General features: G+C 46.3%; 4 protein-coding genes and 1 long non-coding RNA gene across 14 annotated transcripts in view; 2 read left to right on the top strand and 3 right to left on the bottom strand.

Moving 5' to 3' along the window:
- Positions 1-3235, bottom strand: part of LOC138122715 (uncharacterized) — an 84777-nt gene extending 81542 nt beyond the window's left edge. The window contains exons 1-2 of one of the 2 annotated variants that reach the window (XR_011156611.1): positions 3055-3235; positions 2635-2852 (exon numbers count right to left, since the gene is read on the bottom strand). This is a non-coding gene — a long non-coding RNA (uncharacterized lncRNA). The remainder of the gene's footprint in view (positions 1-2634; positions 2853-3054) is intronic. The other variant, XR_011156612.1, reaches the window with a different exon arrangement.
- Dscam4 (Down syndrome cell adhesion molecule 4) overlaps positions 1-7367 on the top strand; it is a 72676-nt gene extending 65309 nt beyond the window's left edge. The window contains exons 10-25 of one of the 7 annotated variants that reach the window (XM_069036948.1): positions 70-189; positions 250-423; positions 477-905; positions 959-1126; positions 2126-2388; positions 2446-2656; positions 2709-2864; positions 3669-3913; positions 3960-4342; positions 4403-4626; positions 4680-4973; positions 5025-5159; positions 5207-5544; positions 5958-6030; positions 6444-6596; positions 6659-7367. In XM_069036948.1, the coding sequence (XP_068893049.1) occupies positions 70-189; positions 250-423; positions 477-905; positions 959-1126; positions 2126-2388; positions 2446-2656; positions 2709-2864; positions 3669-3913; positions 3960-4342; positions 4403-4626; positions 4680-4973; positions 5025-5159; positions 5207-5544; positions 5958-6030; positions 6444-6596; positions 6659-6984 (3692 nt within the window). In that variant the 3' untranslated portion in view covers positions 6985-7367. The remainder of the gene's footprint in view (positions 1-69; positions 190-249; positions 424-476; positions 906-958; positions 1127-2125; positions 2389-2445; positions 2657-2708; positions 2865-3668; positions 3914-3959; positions 4343-4402; positions 4627-4679; positions 4974-5024; positions 5160-5206; positions 5545-5957; positions 6031-6443; positions 6597-6658) is intronic. The other 6 variants (XM_069036951.1, XM_069036950.1, XM_069036952.1 and 3 more) reach the window with 6 other exon arrangements.
- On the bottom strand, positions 7300-9692 carry LOC138122698 (CWF19-like protein 1). Its single transcript, XM_069036970.1, has 8 exons — positions 9410-9692; positions 9088-9248; positions 8936-9037; positions 8675-8886; positions 8304-8625; positions 8022-8231; positions 7731-7969; positions 7300-7677 (listed from the first exon to the last, which is right to left on the bottom strand). Exons 1-8 carry the CDS (start codon positions 9430-9432, stop codon positions 7369-7371), a joined length of 1578 nt encoding a protein of 525 aa, XP_068893071.1. The 5' UTR covers positions 9433-9692; the 3' UTR covers positions 7300-7368.
- Positions 9254-23185, top strand: part of Fpps (Farnesyl pyrophosphate synthase) — a 31811-nt gene continuing 17879 nt past the window's right edge. The window contains exons 1-2 of the mRNA XM_069036975.1: positions 9254-9395; positions 17903-18015. Of these exons, the coding sequence (XP_068893076.1) occupies positions 17903-18015 (113 nt within the window). The 5' untranslated portion in view covers positions 9254-9395. The remainder of the gene's footprint in view (positions 9396-17902; positions 18016-23185) is intronic.
- Positions 11745-22377, bottom strand: nompA (no mechanoreceptor potential A). Of its 3 annotated transcripts, none has more exons than XM_069036965.1 (12): positions 22094-22377; positions 16922-17048; positions 16521-16871; positions 16191-16472; positions 15863-16138; positions 15506-15817; positions 14196-15456; positions 13982-14148; positions 13591-13909; positions 13308-13544; positions 12871-13252; positions 11745-12823 (listed from the first exon to the last, which is right to left on the bottom strand). In XM_069036965.1, the coding sequence occupies exons 2-12, from the start codon at positions 16995-16997 to the stop codon at positions 12323-12325; spliced, it is 4164 nt and encodes a 1387-aa protein (XP_068893066.1). In that variant the 5' UTR covers positions 16998-17048; positions 22094-22377; the 3' UTR covers positions 11745-12322. The 3 variants fall into 3 exon arrangements, with proteins under 3 accessions (XP_068893066.1, XP_068893068.1, XP_068893065.1); XM_069036967.1 differs by lacking the exon at positions 22094-22377 and adding an exon at positions 17887-18020; XM_069036964.1 differs by having other exon boundaries at positions 11746-12823; positions 22050-22377.

Consider the following 23185-nt stretch of genomic DNA (forward strand, 5'->3'; position numbering starts at 1 on the left):
AGCGGTGCCGTCGGGGGCGGCGTTCCGCGCCCGACGCGATGACTTGTCCTCAGTCGGGATTCGTTGCAGTGCCCCCTCGGTGGACCGTCGAGCCTGCCGACTCCAGCGTGGCGGCGGGACAAGAGGCCACCCTCCACTGCCAAGCCGACGGCTACCCCAAGCCCCTCGTCACGTGGAAAAAGGCCGTAGGTGAGTAGAACTCGTCCCCACATCGCTACGCGATCCACAATCATCGATATGATCCCGAAGGCGAGCAACCGGGCGAATACAAAGACTTCCTCTTCGAACCGAACGTGCAGCAATTCCAGAACGGTTCGTTAAACTTCCTCCACATATCAAAAGAAAACGAAGGGCAGTACCTCTGCGAGGGCAAAAACAACATCGGCGCGGGCGTCAGCAAGGTCATCTTCCTTAAAGTGAACGGTAATCCTGCGCCGCCCCGCTCCTTACAGTTGGTAGCATGTCGGATGTTGCAGCGCCGGCTCACTTCCTGCAAAAGTCGAAACAGGTGCAGGTGGTGAAAGGGGAGCAGGCCCACTTGCAGTGCTCGTCGCTGGGGGACACGCCGATGGAGATCCTGTGGAAGATGGGCGGCCAGCACATATCGAGCGACGGCGACCAGAGGTACTCCATCAGGTCGCAGCAGCTGGCCGAGGGGATGGTCTCGGAGCTGAGCATCGAGCGCACCATCCGGCAGGACACGGGGATTTTCACTTGCTCGGCGAGCAACTCGTACGGCAGCGACGACATGAACATCCAGCTGATCGTGCAGGAGATCCCCGAGCCCCCGCGGAACGTGCGGGTGATGGACCAGCTGTCCCGGTCGATAGGCATATCTTGGACGCAGCCCTACGCCGGAAACAGCCCCATCACCAGCTACATCGTCCAGTACAAACCCGGATCAGGTAGTTGCGTCCCTTTCTCGTTGTTGCGGCGATAACATCGCCACCGTTCGCAGAAGCGTGGCCCAACCAGCCGGCCAAAGTGACGGTGCCCGGCTCGCAAACCACCACCACCCTGCACAACCTCCGCCCCGCTCAAGTCTACCATCTCAGGATCTTGGCGGAGAACAGGCTGGGGCTGAGCGACCCGAGTCAGATGGTCCAAGTGAGCACCCTCGAAGAAGGTAATTTGATCCGGGCGCGAATCCGATTACCACGAGCTCGGCCATCTTGTGCCACCGAAAAAGGCTCCGGGGCGTGTTAATCATGTCGGAATTAATAACGGCTTTGCTGTCGTTTAATTGTCGCTTATTTGCGATCATTTCACGACGCACGGGTCAAAGGGAAAGTTGGCCTCGGCGAAAAGTTAGGGGAGCACTCGTTAGGGTAGTCTCGCGGAAAATAATAACGAGGCGGGAAAGTTTCATTTTCATCGTGGAAAGTATCAGAGTATCAGGAAAGTTACGCACTTGGCTGGGAAAAAACACGCTCGGCTCGTAGATTGATTCGCACGACTTTAAACACGTCAAATATTCTTTTGAATTCATCGTAATAATGTTTCACCGAAATCGCCAGTTTTTCCATTTTCGGGATCACGTTCAAAATTTATTTCATTCTAAAATATCACTGACAGCGTGTACTTTTACTTTGTCATATTATTTTGGCAATTATCCTCGTACGAATCAATCTACGAATCGACTTTATTTTTTCAAACTGTGCACATAAAGCTTATCGATAATAAGCGTTGTTTTTGTTAGCACAAAAGTGTATTTTTTTGTTAAATGTCATCAAAAACATAACACTTCCCGATTGCAGCAGGTAAATGTATTAATTCATTTTAATTAAACTGTTGAATGCAATAAATGTAGTCCAAACAACGCAAAATAAACAGACGAAATGGAAATAAAAATGGTGGATTCGCCGGGATAATTATCACTGTATCGATTCGAATTGCGGGTTATGAAATTAAAATTGAGGAAAATATTTGCTCCAAACTGTGCTATTTAGACGTTAACCGATACGATGAAATCATTTTTGGGGTTGAAAGTAATTTTTTGTACCCTACCTGCGGGGCCGCTCCGGTAAAGCGTTTAAGATTTTATTCCCCCGCCTCCCCCAAGCAAACATCTTCCACTCGCTTTTGATTTAATCAACCGAACCGAACCGATTAAATCTTAATTTAGTACCGAGCGGCGCCCCTGTTGATATAAGAGCCGAGGCGAAAAGCTCAACTGAATTGGTGGTCACCTGGGAGCCCCCGAGTCGGGAAACTTGGAACGGCAACCTGCTAGGCTATCACGTCGGCTACCAAGAAGTATCGACGGAAGAGTCGAACAACGTGGCCCAGTCGTACACGTTCAAGAGCGTCGAGGTGCGGCCCCACTTCGGGGGCGAAGCCGTACTGCAGGGCCTCTCCAAGTACACCACCTACGGGATCATCGTGCAGGTAAGAGTTTTACAGGTTGGAGGTTTGCAGCGGCGTCAACTTGTCGGTTGTTCCAAGGCGTACAACAGCCGCGGGTCGGGCCCGGCGAGCGATCCAGTTACGGCCCGAACTCTAGAAGACGCCCCAACTTTGCCACCCCTGAACGTGCAGTGTTCGGTATTAAGTGCTCAAAGTTTACACATATCATGGGAGCCACCCTTGCCGGAGGGTCGCAACGGAATCATCCAAGGCTACAAAGTTACTTACCACTCGGCGGGAGAGTGGTTCGGTAGGGTGGTCGGGTCGGGTTTCTTTAATAGGAGTAATTGTGGGGCTTGCAGACAACGACGACCAACAGACGAAGATCATCAGTCAGCTGCGCACCACCATCTCAGGCTTGAGGAAACACACGAATTATAGCATGACCGTGCTGGCGTTCACCTCCAGCGGGGACGGCGTCAGGTCGGAGCCCACGTACTGCCAAACTGAAGAAGATGGTGAGCGGAAAATCGAGCTCATACATGTTTAAAACGTTTTTGTTTCACGAGAAATTTATTGATAAGTTTTTTATCGAGTCCCATCCGCAAAAACGAGTTGTTTGTGATAAATACGGATCCGTAAAAAAGCTCGAGGGGGATTCATTTTTTACGGAAAAAAATAAAACGTCATAAACATAACCTCACTTACGCAACAACAGACGAACTCCTCGCCACAAACTCCTCGCTTTGTAATTTAAAAACATGTCACTTTTAATTGTCCATTTGTCAAATTTAAACATATTCGTAATTATTAATAATCTCACAACAAATTAAATAACAATTTAAACAATCTTGACGAATGTCAACAAACATTCAAAGTTTCAAACAATGTTGCCAACAATTTTTTTTTTTAGTTTTTTCAGTTTTATTTAGATATATTTCTTTGTACAGTTTGATTTTCGCATAGAAAAATAAACGGTTTAGTTAGTCAGGTTGTTTTAGGTAATTTTAAAAGGTAATGTAATGGTCCAGGTATGAAGAAATGAAATTAGAAAGGAGACTAGAGGCTAGTTTTTTTACGGTTGGCAATATTTAATTAATTACATTGTTGGATGGCTGTCATAAAAAATAATTTTCTGAATAACAAAAAGACTTCACAAGACATATCTACTTACCTCGAGGGATTGGAAATGGCGGTCCCAATTTGACGGTCACCTCTCTGTAATTTGAGGTCGTTATGCCTTCCTCGTAAAGTATCGATCAATTCGTCTCATGAATTTTTTGTTGGTGTAACAGCTTCTTACATTCAATGAAAATTTATAGTGCCATCTGCACCGGCGGAAATTAAGGCCGTCCTAAGCGCCCCCGATAAAATACTAGTATCGTGGTTGCCGCCCAAATTCAGTAATGGCCCATTAGTCGGATACACGTTCTACATGACCCAAATGGAGGACGGGCGGGAAGAGGGTACCCATAAGAGGGTCCTGAGCCCGTCCACCGAAATGCACGAAGTCGAGAGAGTCAAAGAATCATCGACTCTGGAGTTTTGGGTCACCGCCTCGACGAGGGTAAGCCACAAGTCACAATCTGACCCTCGACTAACTGCGAGTCTAGATCGGCGAGGGAGAAAGCACTAGAGTCATCACCGTCAGCCCGTCGAAGACCGTCCCGGCGCGGATCGCGTCCTTCGGCAGAGAAGTGGTAAGCGCGTGGAAGCAAAACGTCTACCTCCACTGCAAAAGAGTGGGATTTCCTTTGCCTAACGCGGTGTGGCGGCTCAACGACCTCCCCTTGGAGGTGGGAGGGCGGCGGACGATTTTTCCCAACGCTACGCTCGTCATCAAGGACATACAGAGCGTGGACCAGGCCAACTACTCCTGCAGCGTCGAGAATCAATACGGGAGGGATGAAATCGGATACAGCTTGAAAGTTCTAGTACCCCCGGACGCGCCTGTCTTGAGTGTCGTCGAGGCCTTTACCGACAGCTTACACTTGAGGTGGGTTCGCGGCGCTTATCCAATCGAAAACATCAAAGAACTTTTCTTTGATGATTACAGATGGAGCGACCAAGGCAACGGAGGCTCTCCCATTCTGGGGTACGTCATTAACTACAAGCGCGACCACGGAGACTGGGAAGAGCTGCAAATTTCCGCACGAACTGACGAGCACATGCTGAGGAATTTGTGGTGCGGAACTCGCTACCTGCTCTACATAACAGCCTTCAACAGGATCGGGACGGGGCTGCCTTGCGACATCGTCACAGCGCACACCAAAGGAACTGGTACTTTGCCCGACTGCACCCACCTCCGCACGGTACCAACAGTCTGATTTCAGTACCGGTGAAACCCAAACAATCGCAAATGCTCACGATGAACGCCACCGTGGTCACGATCTGGCTGGACTCGTGGGGCGACGGCGGCTGCGGCATCCTCTACTTCGTGGTGGAGTTCCGGCCGGGCCGCCACTCCTCCTGGATCATGTCCTCCAACCACGTCAAACCCACCGAACGCATCTACAGCATCGGCGACCTGTGGCCCGCCACCGAGTACCAACTGAAGATCACCGCCCACAACAACGCCGGCGACACCGAAGCCCTCTACAACTTCACAACTCTAACACTACTAGGTGGTAAGGCACTCGTGGTGCCGTTAGAATAGTACTGAAATTTGTATGTGCCAGCTGTTCCAGAACTAGCCCCTCCGGTGTCCCACTCCGGGGACCACCCCTTCTACACCAACGCGCGAGTCCTGGTCCCCATCATCCTGTCGATTCTGGTGCTGGTGGCGCTGATAGCGACGCTCTTCTGGAGAAAGAGTGAGTACCGGAGCGCCGTCGGGCCGTCGTAATTTTGCCGATTCCAGAAGTGAGGAGCGAGCGGGAGGGGCAGAATCGGCCGATGGGCGAGTCCCCGTCGATGGCTCAGATACAGAACAAGCAGAACAGAGACCAGCAGTACCTCGCTGTGCGGGTGGGGCGCGGCCAGCAGCCCCTGGCGATCGATTCGGACACTTACAAGGCCGAATCGGCGGATTACATCGAGGATATCTGTCCCTACGCCACCTTTCAGCTGTCCAAACCCGCCTACAGCGAGAGCTCTTACAGCGGGAACGTTTATAGCGGGCCGTACCATTCGGTACGGGGTTCTTTTGTTTATCATGATGTTAAACCACCACCTATTGATAAGTTTAAGTTAGGACATGTAAGTTTCATTTCTTTTGTTTCGTCTACTGATTATGATTATTTGTGCTTCGTACTTTGTTACTTTTATTCAAACAACAGCTACACAAAGACCGACGGAGGGTAAAGGATCCCAAATGTCACACCAGTACACCTGATGCAAAGAAAAAGAAATATTCATTTATCTAGTTCTAGGAACTTATGTATTCGTTCAAATCTGATTCTTTTAGTGACTTTTTGTGTGTGATACAGGTTTTTACATCGAATTTTTACTTGTAAATTTTTTTATAGGTTATGTCATTTGACACTTGAAATTTCTTTCTTGACCTAGACACTTGACACTTGACAACTGACATATTTGAAGTGACGTTTGGGTCGTTTATCCATCTGTGGATGGTCCAGTTCTGTACTTGTTAATTCGTTTCTCGTTTCCAGAACAAAGAACCCGAATATACGAAAGTCCGGAGAAAAGGGGGAAGACTGAGGGACCCACATTCAGAGAGTCAAGGTAACCAACCGTGTGCTAGATTTTGTTATTTTGCGTTTGCACTTGGCCCGTTTGAAGTCACATTATTACCCTCTTGCAACGGGGTGAAACACGTGAAGGTCCCAATTCATCTCCCCATCATTCATTTGTCAGTAGCAGATTCCTCCGATTTTCGGTTTGTTGGTAACACTGGTTAAGTGTTAAATGTGTTTGTGTTAAATGGCGAGAATTGTGTGCATGCAGAGTGAGGCCGGCAAACCGTCGGTTGACCGGTTCGGTTCGCCGCCCCCGATGTAGCGTTAGTAAATCGCTTCCGACCCGTTCACTCTTTGTGAGTAGTCCAGTAGTTGATTTGGGGCCACTGCTGCTCACTTGTTCGTGAAAGCACGACACTCGAGGCACGCTAACGACAGCAACGGTTCATTGTATTTCAGAGTCTGATAACCTGGGCAGCACTGACTCAGAAGTGAAGAAGATACTAACTCTGCACCTGCCTATTTCAGAGTACGACACTCTCGGCTCGGACTCGGAGGGCGACGGTCGCGCCACCAGCCAAGAACTCATGTCATTTAGTCATAGAATGCGTGGTAAACCATACTGATTATCGTAGTCCTAACGGTGGCATTTCTGCTAATTGTGGGTCTGTTAGGGGGCGCCGAGGGCTCGTCGTCGTCGTCGGAGACGTCGCCGCCGTCGGGCAGCGTCGGCCGCAAGCCGTACCCCTCGCGCAAGGGCAAGGCGAAGGCCGGCGCTCTCAACAAGAGACACGTCAGGAGCAGCAGCGGCTATTCGAGTCACAACGACGAGACCACCTTCAGCATCTCGCACGCCCCCAGCTTCAACGAACGCATACACCCCCCGAGCAGGTTTTCCGACTTGAACCCCAGAGAGCTGAGCGAGGGCGAGTTCGACAAGGGACACAAACCGAGAGGAATGTCCAAACTGACACGAGAAGCTTTCCAAATCAATGTTTAGAGGGCGCAGGATGAGAGACTTTGTTTTTTATTTTTGTATCGGAGGAGCGAACTAGTGTGTTGGCTGGTGCCTTCAGAGGGAGACAACGCGCTTCCCTAACTTCCGCGTGGGTGTGCCAAATACGAATTGATAATAAAGTGTATAGAGCAGTGTATGTTATAGATTTTATAGATTGTTATATAATGTTAACATGAGAAGGATCAGTGGTTTCCACACTCTAGTCTATTTGTGTTAAGACACGGTCACACCATTATTCATTGTATCATAAAACAAATGCAAAATTTACCCTCTTCCGCTAAATTCAAACAACTGTCATTTTTGGATATACCTTTTTATTGTAAGAATGTCAAATGTAACAAACTAATAATAAAATGTTGTGTTAAGTCACGCCCCCTCATTCGTAAAATCGAACGGTTCGAAATCGGTTCGCAGTCTTTGAACCAGCACCTTCTCGTCCTCCTTACCCAAGATGCAATCCTTCCAGTCGGATCTTTCCGGACAGTTCAAAATCGGACCCCCGACCAGAACCTCCCTCGCGAAGTTGAGCGGAAAGTTGCCTTTGATTTTCGTGTACAGCAAAGTACCGTCAGGGAGTTCCACCGTGAAGTACGGCACGTTCGGCTGAAGAACTTGATCCAGTCGGTTGTGCGAATCCAAAACTTCCAACTTCAAACCGTGACCTTCGGCCTCCTCCTAACAATTTTCACAACTTATCATTATTGAACTGCTGTCGCACAAATACGTACTATAAAAATCTCCTTCAACTCTTTCGTCGCTCGTTTCAGAATGGGCACCGCTTGCAACTGCATGTGCGACGTCTTGTAATTCCTCTCGAAAAACACCGCAACTTTGCCATTCCTGTCGTAAAACTTGCGCAACGCCTCCTTGAACTGATTCATTTCTTGCGTGACGTCTTCAGGTTGTCCCAAACTGTTCTGGTAGTGCTCAATCGGGCAAATCAAGAAGTGCTCTTCCACGACGGGTCCTAGAAGAATCGGTATTAACCCCAGAGGGCGCTGTCGCATCTACACTCATACCTTTCGCCAAGGCCAAATATGTACTGTTGGCAACAGTGACGATCAAATGTTTCTCAACTGACGGACTAGCGAGGCAAAACCAACATTTACTTTGATCAAACTCGACTTTTTGTCTCTTTTTCCTGTATTTCATGTCGTTGTTTTCTTCGGGTGCGTTGGTGTCATAAAAATATTGGTTAAACCCGACCGACTTTCTTTTGGTGTTAAAAACTACAAAGTAACAATGCACAAATACAAGATGTGGACGACGAATCAAGCTCAGACGTGCCAAAGCACACTTACTCTTCTGGTCGAGCTCTGTAAAGTTGAAGGGACACTCGGTTTCGTCCGTGGTCTTCTGCAACAACTCCCCAATCTTCATTTTGTCCAAAGGAGTCAAATTCAGGGCGTACAACCACTTTTGCTTGTCGGAATTGGCCACTCTCGCCAACCCCAAAAATCGCGTGACGAGATTCAGCGTCGTGTCGTGGTCCCCTAGATTGGGGGCCCGGAACGGCGAACGCTCGTAGTAGACACCTTCAAGGCCGCTGATGTGATACCGCGGCTTCAGTTTCACCACTAACCAACTAGGCAAGTCGCTCGTTTTGTTTATCGCCAAATTAATCTACAATCGCACATGTGAGAAATTTATTTATTGTCATTTCACTCCATACTTGTTTGGAGTCATGTCTCATGGCGTCAGTCGGCCATTGCGACGTCAAAAGTACGTCGACGCCTCTAAACGACGCGTTCCCTCGAACACAAGCGTTGTATAATTCCATCACGTCTTTACTAGAATACTCAAAATCGCTGGATTCTTTGCTCGCTATCCCGCTAACGTACGCGATTCTTAACCCCTTGCTGTCCGTGTACACCCCCCTTTTACCTAAAACCCGAAATTGAAGGTCGACTTTCCAGAATAGAACAGCTCAAACCTAGACAATACACATTTTCACAGAGTTCCATTGAATCATCTTCAGGGTACAGCTTGACGTGGTCCGCGCAATTGGGGCCCAAAATGTACGTCGCGATGGGGACTAAAACGGCGTTAAGACAGTCAATGCGAAAGCAATTCTAATACAAGCACCTTTCTTGTCTCCGCGTTTGTAGGCATCGAACTCCTTGTTGTTGATGCCAAAAAAATTGCCCACACAGAATAGGCAGTCGAAGGGACCTGATTTCTTATCAATAGTCGACACTCTGTTAAAAAGAGAGTTGAACTTTCCCTCCACGTCCCCACACAGCAGTCTAGAAAATAATTAGCGCGATGAGCAATTCCGCGATTTAAATCTAGCCCACTCGAGAAATAATTGAAAGTTGGTTGGTGTCTCGGCTAAACAGCGTGACGCTTTTTTCGTTTTGTGCGAGTTTTAGTGCGAATTATTTCATTTCAAGGTAAATATACTCACATTTTTCGTTTTTGCTCCATCATTTACATGTTTTTATTCGATTCCACCGAGAAATACTACAATTGCTATTTCCGGATCTCGTAATTGTCACTTTCACCTCCACAAATTCCAAAAAAAAACTATCCGTGCACGTTATTTAGTGTACTGGTGTTCATCACACGCAATTATCTTTGAAAATACTCGCTAATTTCTCACAATGTAAGAACGAAAATCCCACTGTAATGCTAGGTTATGTTTTGGTGTAGTGGGGGCGCAAACCCTTCAAAGCGGTACCGTTGGAATGAAGTTGTACAGTGGCGCCCAAACTGTCAATGTCAACACAAATATCCCAAAATAGAAATTATTTTATTTATTTAAAATATTATCTTTTAGATACAATGCCAAGAACTTCCAGTATTTATAACGCACCCGAACAACAATAAAACACTTAGTTGCGGTTATGCAGTCTACTGGAAGCTCTTTTTAAGTTTCTCCCAGTTGGTTAAATCTGAAAAGGCCCCGTTCTCGCAAATATTCCCATTAAAAACAAACTCCGCCGGACAATAAATCGGAATCGCCACGTCACTGTTGATACAATAATAAAATTTGTTGCAGTCGAATTTATCGCTCAAGTACAACTCGCCTTGTTTGCACTCGTAAACCGGCGAACTGCATTTCCCCTCCTGACACTTTTTCTTCTTTTGGTCGAACACCATCGGCGACTGACACGTCTTAACATCCAACTTGACAGTACCATTTGTACCCTTGCGACAGTCATAGTATTTATGACAATCATTCGGAACGAAAAACTTCCCAACACCCGTGCAAACATTCTTCGGGAAGCTGTACGAATAAGTGCACTCCGGCACGTTTTCGGGGAGGTCGCACCGCATTTTCGCAGCGTTAAATTTCAGACATTTCGGACACGTCTGGATTTTCGACGGCAGGAATTTCGCGCATTTCCGATCGAATTCGCAACGGTAGAACCGCGTGCAGGAGCGCTTCACCCGGAAATAGCCGGGTCTGGCACACCGAGGGCCGCGTGACGAACAATTTGCCGGTCCGGTGTCTTCCAGTTGCGTCGCGTTTCGTTTAAATTTTCTTGTCCCGGTCGCAATGAAAGTGCCGTTGGGGGCTAGTTTGAAAAGAATTACTTTTCTGTCATTTATCTTGAACAGGTTTCGAAATGGACGAAACGTAGAAGAGGAGACTGGGGGTGTGTTTCGATTTTGAGTTTTTGTCGGGGTGGTTTCGTACACCGCATATGTTGCCACACTTGTAGAAATTTCTTCTGTAGTTGTCCCAGCAATTTCTTCAAACTCACGGTGCGATTCTTCAGTGGTTCCTGTTTCGTCAATTAATGAAAATTCTTCACCGGTTGTCGAAATATATTTTTCGCTGTTTGCGTCAGTTTCAAATCTCACTTCTTCATCTTCTGTACTTTCTTCAAACAGTGCAGAAGTTGTTGACGTATATTCCTCTTTACTTGCGTCACGTGTTTCTTCATCGTTAGTTGTCATTTCTTCATCGTTAGTCGTCATTTCTTCATTGTTAGTCGTCATTTCTTCATCGTTAGTCGTCATTTCTTCATTCGCAATTGTCGATTCTTCATTATTACTAAACGCTGTGACTTCTTCGTTGATTTGAGTTGTCGTAGCAATCTCAGTTACCTTTTCTTCTTTTTCTTCTTCGCCAGACTGACTAATTGAAGATTGCGGATTATTCTGTGAAGATCCTGTCGAGCTCAAGGCAGTTATGTTTTGCTCCCGAAATAATTTAAATACTTCAAGACCTGTAAGTTTTTTGTTTGTTTTGAATATGAATACCCTTTTTTCTTTTAGAATCTTCTCTTTACTGGCAGTAATCTCTTCTCGTTTTTCTTCTGCCTTGATATTATCTTCAAAATTTGCAACTGTAGTTATTTCTTTTGCTTCGTCTTCCGCAGTACTTCCAAAATCGGGCTAAAAGTGTTTTTATTTAATATATCCTATCTCTAGCCACAGTACTTTTACCTTATTTGGGATAAACGAACTGATTCTGTCGTGTCTGTTATTATTTCCTCCATGATCCTCACATCTTGTCAAAACTAACATAATTGTCCAGATAAAATAAAGTTTGAATGCGTTTTTCATCATGTTCTAAGGATTGACCCTTTACCCTGCTTTTCACTTCACTTATTTATGGCAAACTCTAGAGCAAAAACTACGAAAATTTCGCGGTAATTCTAGATTGTCGTTTTTCATTTATCTCACGTTCGTTATTGTAAATAAGTACGCATGAAATTTAAAAAAATACTTCGTCGGAGTTTTCTCTTCACTGAGAAGGTAATTTGAATAAAAGACGATGATTTTTTTGTTATTTTATTGCATATCTATTTACATAAAAAAATGATTGAATTTAAATAGTTTTTCGTTTTTTTTGTAAAATCAAAAACGAACAATACAAAGACCTAATTTATTAATTTTAAACCTAATTTGTTACTTAACCAATAGAAGTGCAACTAGCAGGTGTTGAAATTCGACGAACTTAACTTAAAGGGGTGCTGGGGGTGCCGGAGAAAGTGTGAAGTTAGCCTTCATATGGCAGCGACCATAGGCAGGTTACATAGGTACGATAAAAATCGCGCAAATCCGTGTAGTACCCTACACTCACGCTGCGATCACAATTGTTTTGACATGAGCGGCATTTGGAGCTGGTTTCGGCAGTGAATTTGATATTGCAACACAAGTATTAAAAAAAAATAATGCACGACGGACAGTACTTAACAGCTAGAACTACCTGACCTAACCTAGTACAAGTCGGTGTCCGGGGCGGCCTCAAGATCTTGGGTGCTCTTTAATAAATACAAGAATTACCCTAACCTAGTTGGTGGAAGTGTGGCAGACTCGTTGGCCGCCTCGGACACGTTTCCTAATTTTCATTAATTATTTAAACCTATTGGTTCTGAGGTCCTGGCGATTTCCGTCTCTTTTGCGAGACCGCGATGCTCCTCAGGCTCCGCGACCGTTCGAAAAGCGACGGGTCGGTGTAGATGGGTTCGCTGGGGTCTTCGAAGGGACCCCCCGGGGCCGGTCCTGGGCATTCGACGTCGTCTTTGGGGAGGGTGGGGAAGTTGCGGCGGCCGAAACCGCCGAACTGCTTCTGGAGGCCGGCGCCGAAGATCGAGATTCCGGAGGAGAGGCCGCTGCTGCGGGTGTTGCGGTAAGAAGACGAGATGTTGGAGGAGGCGCGGTCCACCAGGATGTTTTTCCGCATGACCAACCAGTACTTGCGATAGGCCAGGCCCGACACCAGAGAGACGGTCAAGAGGATGGCGACCAGAGCGAAGACGGCGCTGACCAAGCCGTGGTACTCTCCTGGTGAGAGGCAGACGGTTTCTGGGGCTGGTTCGGCACGTCTAGCTTCCTGTTGGAGCTCTTCTCTCGAGTCGAACACCTGAAACGTGGGAGTTAGCGTCTTGGTGGTTCAATCTGGGGGAGTACCTCGATCATCTCGCGAACAAACTCTGGGTTTTCTGGTTCTTTGTCTTCGGGGGAGTCGTCAATGTCGTCGATTCTGTTCGGTTCAGGGAACGACACGGTTGTCTCGTTGCTGTCGTTCATGTCCTCCTCGGAGATGGTGTTGTTCGATTCGAGCAAGAGAGTGTCGTTGATGGATCGTCTTCTTCGTCCGAACGACGGTTCAGATCTTCCGCTTGTGGAGGGACAGTAGGCGGGTTGACAACCGTCTCTGCAGGTGCGCACCGTGGCCTCGAAGACGAGGAAGTTGGATTCGGGGATCTTGAACGCGTTGAATCGAGCCTCGAGACTGTCACCGCTGCGGCCGCGATCCAGTTCAGGGAAGACGAAACTGTCAACTGGACATCTTTGGCACAACCATTATAACTCTGTCGTTTTGGAAAAAAAGGGAAATCTCTTACCCTATTCGATCGATCAGCTGGACCGACCTTCCAGAGTATGGATCTCTGGCGACGACGTTAGTTGCGAAGATGTCGGTGACGTAATTGTAGCCGTCTTGAGCTTCCAGTCGGAACGTTAGAGGGTCTCCTACGGCGATGGTAGTTGTTGGTCTTCCTTGGTACAAAATCATCAGACGCACTTTGGAACTGAGGGTGTTCTCAGCTGGGAGGTACTCGATGGGGATGGGGCTTCCAGATCTGGAAAGTCTCCGTGAGATCGGGTTTCGACAAAGGGTTGCATTACCCTGCTCCGATGAATCCTGACGAGACGACAGCCTCCCCGGGTCCTCGGAACAAGCAAGTGAGATTGAAGCGCTTGTCTTTGCCGGTTTGGACGTAGTCGCTGAATTGCACCACGACGATGTTGGTCATGGTGTCGCCGTATCTCTGGGTGCCACACTCCGGATATCCTTGGGCCCCGCTGATGCGGAGGACGTTGACGGTGCCGCCGTTCCCTCGGAAGAAGCACCGGTCGTAGAAACCGTAAGTGTATATCCGTCCGTAGAAGCCTTCAGGGGTTCTCAGCGTGAACTCCATGCCGTCTTCGTTGCACACTTGACTGACTACGTGAGAAATAAAAAAAGTGGTACCGGTCAAATGTTTTTATTGAGAAGAATCTACATGTCGTCATTTACCATCGAGGCAGTCGCCGTCCAGGCCCTGTCGGCTGATCGAGCGTTCGTAAAAGTCGAAGTTGCCGTTGTTGTCGAAGAATCGTCGGCTGGTCATGTCCAGGTCTCTGGACTCGCGGTCGCTCAGTTCGCAGTTATCGCGTTCGCCTTCCAGTGCAGCTTTGGCGTCTCTGGAAAGAAGCGTCATTCGGGAGTTCCTTCTGGATCGTGGAGTTACCTGTAGTTGAAGGATCTGCAGATGAAGTCTCTACTTTCCGAACATTCCCTTTGGCATTGGTTCAGCGACGGCACGTTCATGAACTTCTTGACGAACTCGCGACGGAGACGTTGACGATTGCCGACTTGGTTGAACTGGTCGTTGTCGTCGCACCTCGAACTGTACGGTCTGTTGGGTCCGATTCCTCCGAAGTTGTCGTAAATGGGTCCGTCTGGGCCGGGGGAGATGGGCCGGCGGTTGGGCCTCTCACCGTAGGGGCGACCGTCGAAAGGGGGTCTCGGTTCGTACTGGGGTTTCCCGTCGATCGGACGTCCAGGTCTGCGGTCCGGTCGGAAGAACCATCTGCTGCCGCCGTCTCTTTCGTCTCCGTAGTAGCTGCTAGAGTGGCCTCCGTATCGATTGCCGTAGCGGTCGTCGTATCTGTTACCGCCTCCGTATTTGTCTCCGCCGCCACCGTATCTGTCCCCGCCGCCGCCGTATCTGTCTCCACCGATGCCGTATCTATCTCCCCCACCGTATCTGTCTCCACCGCCGTATCTGTGGCCTCCACTTCCGTATCTGTCGTCGCCGCCTCCGTAGCGGTCGCCTCCACTCTCTCCGTATCGGCCGCCTCCACTCTCTCCGTATCGGCCGCCTCCACTCTCTCCGTATCGGCCGCCTCCACTTCCTCCGTATCGGCCGCCTCCTCCATACTTGGAGCCGTGGTAATAGTCGGTCTCACCATATCTTCCGTTGAAATCGCCGTATCTGTCTCCGTAGCGGTCTCCGTATCTGCCGCCCCCAGATGACGGGTAGCGTCCTCCAGGGTATCTGCTGGGGTAGCTTCCGCTCGAAGACGGAGGATAGGCCGGGTATCGATCACGGTCACCTGGAGGGTATCTCCCAGGGTATCTGCCGCTACCGGGAGGACCAATGGGGTAGCGAGTTCCTGAATCTGGATAGTTGTCGATCGGTCTGTAGGGGTATCTGTCGTGACCCGAAGGATATAGATCTCCCCCTGGAGGATATCGATCGCCACCAGGAGGATATCTGTCACCCGAAGGATATCTGTCACCTGAAGGATATCTGTCGGCCGGAGGTCTATATCTGTCGTCGGGATAGCGATCAGTTGGTCTCCCTGGACGGTCGTACCAGTCGCTTCCTCCACTACTAGGAGGATATCGTCCAGGGGGGCGTCGACCCCCACCTGGAGGATAATACCCTCCTCCGGGATGTCTGTCGTAGTCATCACCACCAGGCCGTTGAGCGTCGTCGCCTCCAACTGTCGAGAACGATTAGTGGCGGGGTTCGAACAAAGGGTGTTGACTTACGCATCAGATTTTCGTAGTAGTCGTAGTCGGCGTCGTAGATGATCCTCATTCCGTCCTTTTGACTGAACTTGGTCAAGCGACAGATGCGATGTCGCTCGCTGTATTCTGCCGACTTGCACTGGAAGCTAGGCTGGCGCAAGCACTCGTCCAGACACTCGCTCAAAGAGCGACCGGAAATCTCCGAGTGATGCTCCCCGCCGAGTCTGCTGTTTCTGTACCTCTGGAATGCCGTGTCGGGTTTTTTGCCACTGAAGAGGTGAGAAGTGGCGTGGTTGTCTGGATATTCGGAGCCGCGAGCTGATAGGTGCGGATCTGAATTAGGTGGATCCCAAGAACGGGACAGAAGTGAAAACTCACGGCTGTCCAGACAGGCGAAGTCGTAGAAGTGGTGGGTCGAACTGCTGGCGGTCCCGATGTCTTCCTTCTGGGAGACGGAGTCCTCCTCGGATAGGGTGCACAGTTTGGTCATCTCGTCGTACTCTATGGACCTGCAAAAGTACTTTTCCGCGTGTACGCACATCGACTGGCACTCTTCCAGAGTCAGGTTGCTGAAGAGATCGACCTCGAAGGGGCCACCCAGGCGTTTCTTCTCCTCCTTGATGAAGACGGCCAAGCCGTCGCATCTTCTGTCGGCTGGAATCACACAGAACTGGATCTTGTTCGCGCTCGAGACCAAGAAGTTTACCGTTGAGACAAGTATTTTCCAGATAGTCGGAATCAGGGTGGTCCTTCAACAGCTCCGGATGGGTCCTTCTCGTGAATCTGCTCAAGGTGCAGGTGCGCATCTGGGCGTCGAAAGTCGCAGAGCGACACACGAAACTGAACTCGTTGAGGCATTTATCCTCGCATTCGCTCCTGTTGGTGGCCATCATCTCCTTGATGTCGGTGCTCGGCAGTTCCAACTTCTTCCGGGGATGTCTCTCGAAGATGTAGCGCCGGTTTGGGCAGTCCCTCTCGAGCCTGTTTGCTAAATCGAGAGATTATCCTGCGATCAGGTTACGCAAGAGCGACTTACAAGTCAAGCAGACTTCGGTGAAGTGGACACTGTTGGGTACCAACATCAAGTTTCCAATTCCTTCAGGTCTGGCTTGCTCCGGTGTTAGATAACAAGTCGACTCTTCGTACTCTGGTCCTCCGTTAAATGTCGCTATTCTGCTTCCCGGTTGGAAATCGAAAGAGCCGCAACCTCGGACCAGGTTGGCGGTGTTCCTGTCTCGAAGACAGAGATCTTCGCACTTTTCCAAAACGCTGAAAGGGGGCGACGTGTCTCTGACGACGTCGTCGTCGAATCCTTGAAGCTGTATGTTGGGCAGCCTCTCGTACATCACCCTTCCGTTCACCGACCCCGAGCCGCAAGAGGTTTGGGCTGAAAGATTCGCATGAGTACCAGTACTGGAGTACCAAGTGGGGCAGTACCTTTAGTCATCATTTTCAAAACCGTGAGAACTGTAATCGCGTGCACCATGCTGGGAACGTACGGATAACTTTTCATTTTGAGCTTCTATGGGAATTCGGTGTTAACTATCTGGACATACTTCTCTTTCTGTGGACAGATCAACGGTTGATTGTGTTATTGATTGGGATGATTTTTGGTGGGGATCAATGGAACCGGACGCAATGGAACAACGGAAAACGATCAGTTCGGACAATGAGAAATTGGATGCACCGAGTTCGTCCTTCCGGATTCCCACGTCCCAAACGGGGTCAGTGCGGTGGGAAGATGACGAATTGGTCCGAAGATTTTTTGGACGAGGCGACATGTGCGAAAGTTTCGCGTGCGGTACCAACACGTTCGGACACAAAGGAGCAGGAAGTTGACATCCTGGACAAAATAGACTCATGGTGTATGGTCTATCTCGCCATCGGTCACGGTGGAACCAACCGGAACAAGCAATGACACATTCCGAGCGAATTGGCGCGCTGGTTGATGTCTCAAAGGAGTCGCAGGAGGAGTCGATGTGACCCCTTCCACCTCTCGACTCTCAACCATTGAGACAGTCGAAAACGGGACAAGTTGTACTATTGAGACTCGACATCGACGGAAAGCACTTCTTGGGGCCCAAATCGTGCAGGGTGTCTTCACGCCCTTGCTCATTGCCTCCATTATGTCACGTTAAGTGCTGCGACCTTGCATGTGCACCAACCGTGGCGTGTTTATCATGTCAAACGGTCAGCTAATTACCGAATGCAATCGATTATTATACATTTTATGGCATAATTCGGTCGGACGTTAAGGCCAAATTTGCGAAAAAGGTTATTCCTCTGCATAACGGTAGCACAGCGCAGAGACGGCAGGATGGAGTGATTTTTGTTTTGTTCGAATGGCATTGAATCTAAATTTGCATTGTATGGGACAATGACGAAATATTCTAACGTTTTACCTTTTTTTTTTCGCAGATGTCTCTGTCCAAAACTGTCGGTGGTCGACTTTTGAGACAGCTCTCAAAAACTCTGAGTGTCAAGAATCGCAACATAAGTTTTCGCATACACGATGATGATCTCACCTGCAGGTAAGATATCGACGGGTGGGGGGACGATTCTATACAATTTATTATTATCAAGACGAAGAACTAGTTTTGTTCTGGTTGGCGTCTCAATTGAAGACTAAACGCTAAAACTGAATTCTGATCTCTCAGTAGGTCGAGATGGACGAGTTTTCGATTCAAACTTGATTCTGTCTAGTCGATTTGTATGGAAATGTCTTTGGACTTTGTATGTTGGAATAATTAAATCTCAGGATGGGAAAGCTTAACTCGATTGACAACATCTCGTGGTTGTTGTTTTGTTGCAATTAATTGATGTGATTATAAGATTAAAATGAATTGGTTTATATTGGTTAAATATTTCCTGAAGGTTGAGGCTCTGATAGAAATAACTAAAGTACCAATGGTCGGCGAAAGCAATGATAATATTTACTTGAATTCCATTTTTACACCACCAGGAAGCTTTTTCGTGTTTTATTTTGTGAGTTTTTGCCAATTGTCACCTAGTTAAGTCATTGCTAAAGTAAAGTGCCGTAGAGTCTGTTTTCAATTCCGCGCTCCTTTCCATTTTTAAAAAGATATTTATTTGATATCATCAAACAAGGATAATAATAAACATCTTGGAACAATATAAATTGTTATTTTGACACATTTTAAATGGGAATAAAAATGAAACATACATTGATAACGGAGTTGTCAATGTTTTGAAATGTTATTTTACGTCATGAGAATCAGACCGGACGATTATCAAAGCAATCTGAACTCTGAAGGTAATAACGAGCGCTTATCTTTGATGTGACAGTTTTGGTTTTGTCGGAAGCGACGTTAAATTTAAAATAAATACGCATTAGTAAATATTGCTCGACTGTAGATGAAAGTTGTTTATGAGAGAAAAGTTAAAAAATGTCTAAAAACGTAACGCTTTATTTTTTCAATCGTTTTTTTTTTGCGACAATAAGAAATTTGAAGAATTTAAACTATTAGAAAATAATTTTTCTACGACCATTAAATAATAAATTATTATACTCGTACATACTCGTATAAATGCATATTACGGTCAAATAATGCTATTTATAACCCACGGCCGTGAGTAATGACTGAATTTCGGCACGGGTTATGACCAATCGTAAAATTCCACTTGCAAATCGTAGGGTAGACTGTAAAGTTGCTACCACAGAACGTAATGTTCATTTGTCATAATTATCATAATTATTTTTAAATGTCTCAAATCACAGCAGTTGAAACAACATTTATTTGAAACTTTATCAAACGCAAGGATAAAATAAACATCTTGCGACAATATAAGCTATCATTTTGACATATTTTAAATGGCAATAAAAATGAAACATACCAGTACATTGATAACGTAGTTGTTAATGTTTTGAAATCTTAATTTTGTCACGAAAGAAATGTATAGGGTGATTCTCAAAACAATCCCACTTTTATTTTACGAATCCTTGATTTTGTCAGAAGTGACCTTAAGTTTTTAAACGAAAAATATAACCAAAAAATGGTCGACTCTGGAGATGGAACACATATTTGTGTCAGAGAAGTTAAAAAAGTGTTTAATTTTTTATATATTTTTTTAAACCAAAATAAGAAGTAGAAATTGGATTGCAAGAAAAATACGTAAATACATGAACCTATTGTATTTCTTGACGACTTGACGACAGATTTTTTCCATAAATTTCCTTATGTGAAAATTTGACCGGAGTATACCCTTTGGGAAATGTGTTAGACACTCCAGAGGTCGTTTTGGGAACCTCTGGTCTAAACGTAATCAATACAAAGTACATTATCAATTTCTATTCATAGTCGTAGAAAAATTATAGTATTCTCTTCGCGCTCGGATGCATTATGCCACTCGCCTGCGGCTCATGACACAAAGTCATCCTCACGAGTAATAGCCATAATTATCCGCTCATTGAATAATATACTACATATTATCTTAGTAGATTCTTCAAGTTTCATTTTTCTGTCAAATTTAAAAAAATACAGTGGACCAATTTCTGCTCCGTATAAAAAGATAAAGTTTAGTTGCTGTCCGATGAAACCAACAAGGCCAAAGATAACTTCCACAGTCTTGCAGAACTTTTGTCATCTGTTTGTATCTCTTACAAGATAACTTGTAAAAAAACATCTTTCCAAACATTTACGATTTAGAACCGGGAGATTATCTCGCTGTGATCACTTTTGTGTGCGTAAGTCTTAATCGTTGATAACCCCTTTTGCGAAACACGTATCCCGATGTCCCGTCAGACACGCGAATAAGAGCCAACAAAGAAACAACTCGTGCTTTTTAATTTTTATTTCAATATTTACACTAATTAATAAATCAAGCAAGTTGGTATTAGCATTTTTCCGACTGACTGTTTACATTAAACAGAATTCATTTAACTGTTGTGTCAGACTTTACAACGTTGACGAAGAGATAATGACCATGTAAAAACAGATTTGTTAAATTGTTGCTAGAGGTACTTCAGCGTAAATTCAGCAAAAGTGTTTTTATCCGAAACAATGAGAGGATCGGTGCCGAATTTTTCAAAAGGAAAAAATCAAGAAAAACAAAATTCTTATATTGAGTGTCGGTTGTCAATTACGCGCACCTAGATAAGAGGATTTAACTTGACTCGTATCAGTTTTGACCATAACAGATTGTGACGCGACCATTTGCTCCCACGAGAAATTTGTTTTGGTGATAAGATCGAAATGTGTGAAAAATCTCTGTTAACGCGAGATCAACCCTTAAGTGATCAAACAAACAAAATTCGAGGTGCTAATGTTAATATCAACTGTCTGTATCAAACGGTACCAATAAATAAGTTACGTCACGATTGACGCACTCGATCGAACACAAATCTGGCATTAATTTTATTTGCTGGATAAATTAATGAATGTTATTAAAATTTCGTTATTCATTATCGCCTTTAATCTTCTGTGTGTTTAGGTGAATTTGCGCGTCCCATCAGCGCTCCGATAAAGTAAATAACGCAGTCTAAAAATAACCGGCGATAAGTTTGTTATTGTCGATTTCCCTATCTCTTCCGATTCTTTTTAAGAAACACGCGTCGAGCCGACCTCGTTCCGAATTAACATTTTTCGATCAAAGCGACGATGTTTTCGATGAACAAAACAAACGGTGGGCGGCGTTCCGGTTGCTCAACGAGCACAAAGGACGAATTTTGCAGAGAGTCGAGGGACACGTCAAGCGACGTCGCAACCGTTTCACCCCATCCGTTGTCTTGCAGGTACGAGTGCTTCTTCAACCGCGAAGATATCGACGGTTGGGACATCCGCCAAGGGATGAACGACTTGTTGGGGTACGACGCCGTACCGGAGCCCCCGGTGATCATAGCGGCCCTGCAGGCGTGCAGAAGGATGAACGACTACGCGATGACCGTGCGCTTTCTGGAAGCGGTCAAGAACAAGTGCGGCAACAGAGTCAACCAGATCTACCCCTACATTGTGCAAGAGATCGCCCCCACGCTGTGCGAGTTGGGGTGCGACCTGCCCGAGACGCTCTGCTACCACAAGCCGGAGTTGTTCTTGAAGTCGGTCTTCGAGTATTGAAATCTGAAGGGGTGGAGTTGGTTTCGTGTTTGTTCCAGTTGGTTCTTAAAGACGCAATAAAAAAGACAAAAAGTTGTGGACAAGACTTCGTTTTTAGAATCTTGTGATTTTGAATCGAAAGTAGATGCAACACATTCGACGAAGAATCTTTTGGGTGTTGAAGCATTATGTAGTACTGTTTTTCTTGTTGTTTGGTTGTAGTCGGCAAAGACGAAATAAAAAAAGACAAAAATTGCGCACAAGAGTTTGAACAACAAATCACGTTGTTCGTTTTTAGAGTCTTGTGCTTTGGAATCACAACTTGATGCAACGAATTTGAAGAAAGAGCCTTTTGGGTGTTTAAGAGCAAAGTGGTACTTCTTTTGGTGGTGCATAAAGAACCAGCAAAAATCTGTTCTTTTGCGCTTGGTGCTCAAGCAGTCCTTTTGGAGCACTTGGTACTTTGCAGGGGTGTTTTGGGTCGCGCTAGTGATGGGGTTGGGGTGACTTACTAGTATCTCCTTGGTTAGTTGTAATCACTGGCACCTGCACTCACCGACTGATGTTTCGATGGGGGCAGCCACCGATGAGGCTATGGGGCCTTGGTGTCCGCGCCATCCGGATGTGCCTTTGTCCCAGCTTCCGGGAAAGCATCAAATGTTCGGGTCACTGGATGGTCATTGCTCACTACCAAACACTCACACTTGTGCAATTCGAACCGCTGATTTTACATACTTTATGGATTTGTGATTGCGTGGCCTGTTCACGGACGAAACAATTAAATTGGGCTCCCAACAAAACGACACACTTGTCTTGTCTTGTTCTTTCCAAAAATGCAAATTCATTTCAACTTTCAACTTGCATAATAATATTCCGTAATGGGGGAATCCCCTGCAGTATATTCACGTTAATAATAATAATAATGATTAAAAGAGAACTGAGAGCTGGATGTCGAGTAAAGAAATAGGTGTATAGAAAAATAAATTGTTCTTTCAAAGAAATTGTCATTACTTGATTGAAATATCCACAATGATCAAGTCCGGCCTCGATACCGTGCCGCCTTTTTTACAAGGACAGTAAAATCACGCCAGGAGAAGATTTAAAGGAAGAGAATTTATCTGAGGCGAAAACTAATCTCAAGATGAGTTTCTCTTGCGGTGCTCGACCGCGCGAGATCACAGAAATGGCGGAGTCGCCGGTTTAGTCCCTGCGGAGTGTATAAATTTTACGCTCTGAATGGATTGTCCTTGTTTCGCCCGTAAAATCGTCACATGCTAATTTTGAACATGTTGATGAACTAATTCCGACTGATGACATCGAATTTCCATCTTTGTTCTATTTTTTTCCTGGAGTTCAGATTTTGGGGTCACAGCGAAACAGGCATTTCGGCGAATCTGCACCAGACTGGAAATTATTGTCGGGATCGATTATCTGATTTTCGGGTTTAATTGAATCGCGGTGATTAGCGGGAAAAGTGATTTTTCGTGTTTGTTTAAAATGCGAAGAGTCAGGCAAGTGTGAAAACCTCGAGTTGACAAGTTACCAAATTTTACCTTGAAATGGTTGAACTAGCGTGTTATTACGGTGTGTAATCAATATGTCGGGATATGTCAATTGTTGTAAAACTGGATAATTGGGGGTCGGGTTA

Source organism: Tenebrio molitor, chromosome 2 (assembly GCF_963966145.1).
Source record: "Tenebrio molitor chromosome 2, icTenMoli1.1, whole genome shotgun sequence".
Taxonomy (NCBI): domain Eukaryota; kingdom Metazoa; phylum Arthropoda; class Insecta; order Coleoptera; family Tenebrionidae; genus Tenebrio; species Tenebrio molitor.

Excerpts from the sequence above, each read along its gene's own strand:
- LOC138122698 (XM_069036970.1), bottom strand. The coding sequence starts at position 9,432 with ATGATGGAGCAAAAACGAAAAAT. Across the intron at positions 9,038-9,087 it reads CAAACGCGGAGACAAGAAAG|TCCCCATCGCGACGTACATT; the intron begins GTGCTTGTATTA and ends ACGCCGTTTTAG. Across the intron at positions 8,626-8,674 it reads TGAGACATGACTCCAAACAA|ATTAATTTGGCGATAAACAA; the intron begins GTATGGAGTGAA and ends GTGCGATTGTAG.
- nompA (XM_069036965.1), bottom strand. The coding sequence starts at position 16,997 with ATGAAAAGTTATCCGTACGTTCCCAGCATGGTGCACGCGATTACAGTT. Across the intron at positions 14,149-14,195 it reads TGCAGATCCTTCAACTACAG|AGACGCCAAAGCTGCACTGG; the intron begins GTAACTCCACGA and ends GCTTCTTTCCAG. Across the intron at positions 12,824-12,870 it reads TTGTTCGCGAGATGATCGAG|GTGTTCGACTCGAGAGAAGA; the intron begins GTACTCCCCCAG and ends CCCACGTTTCAG.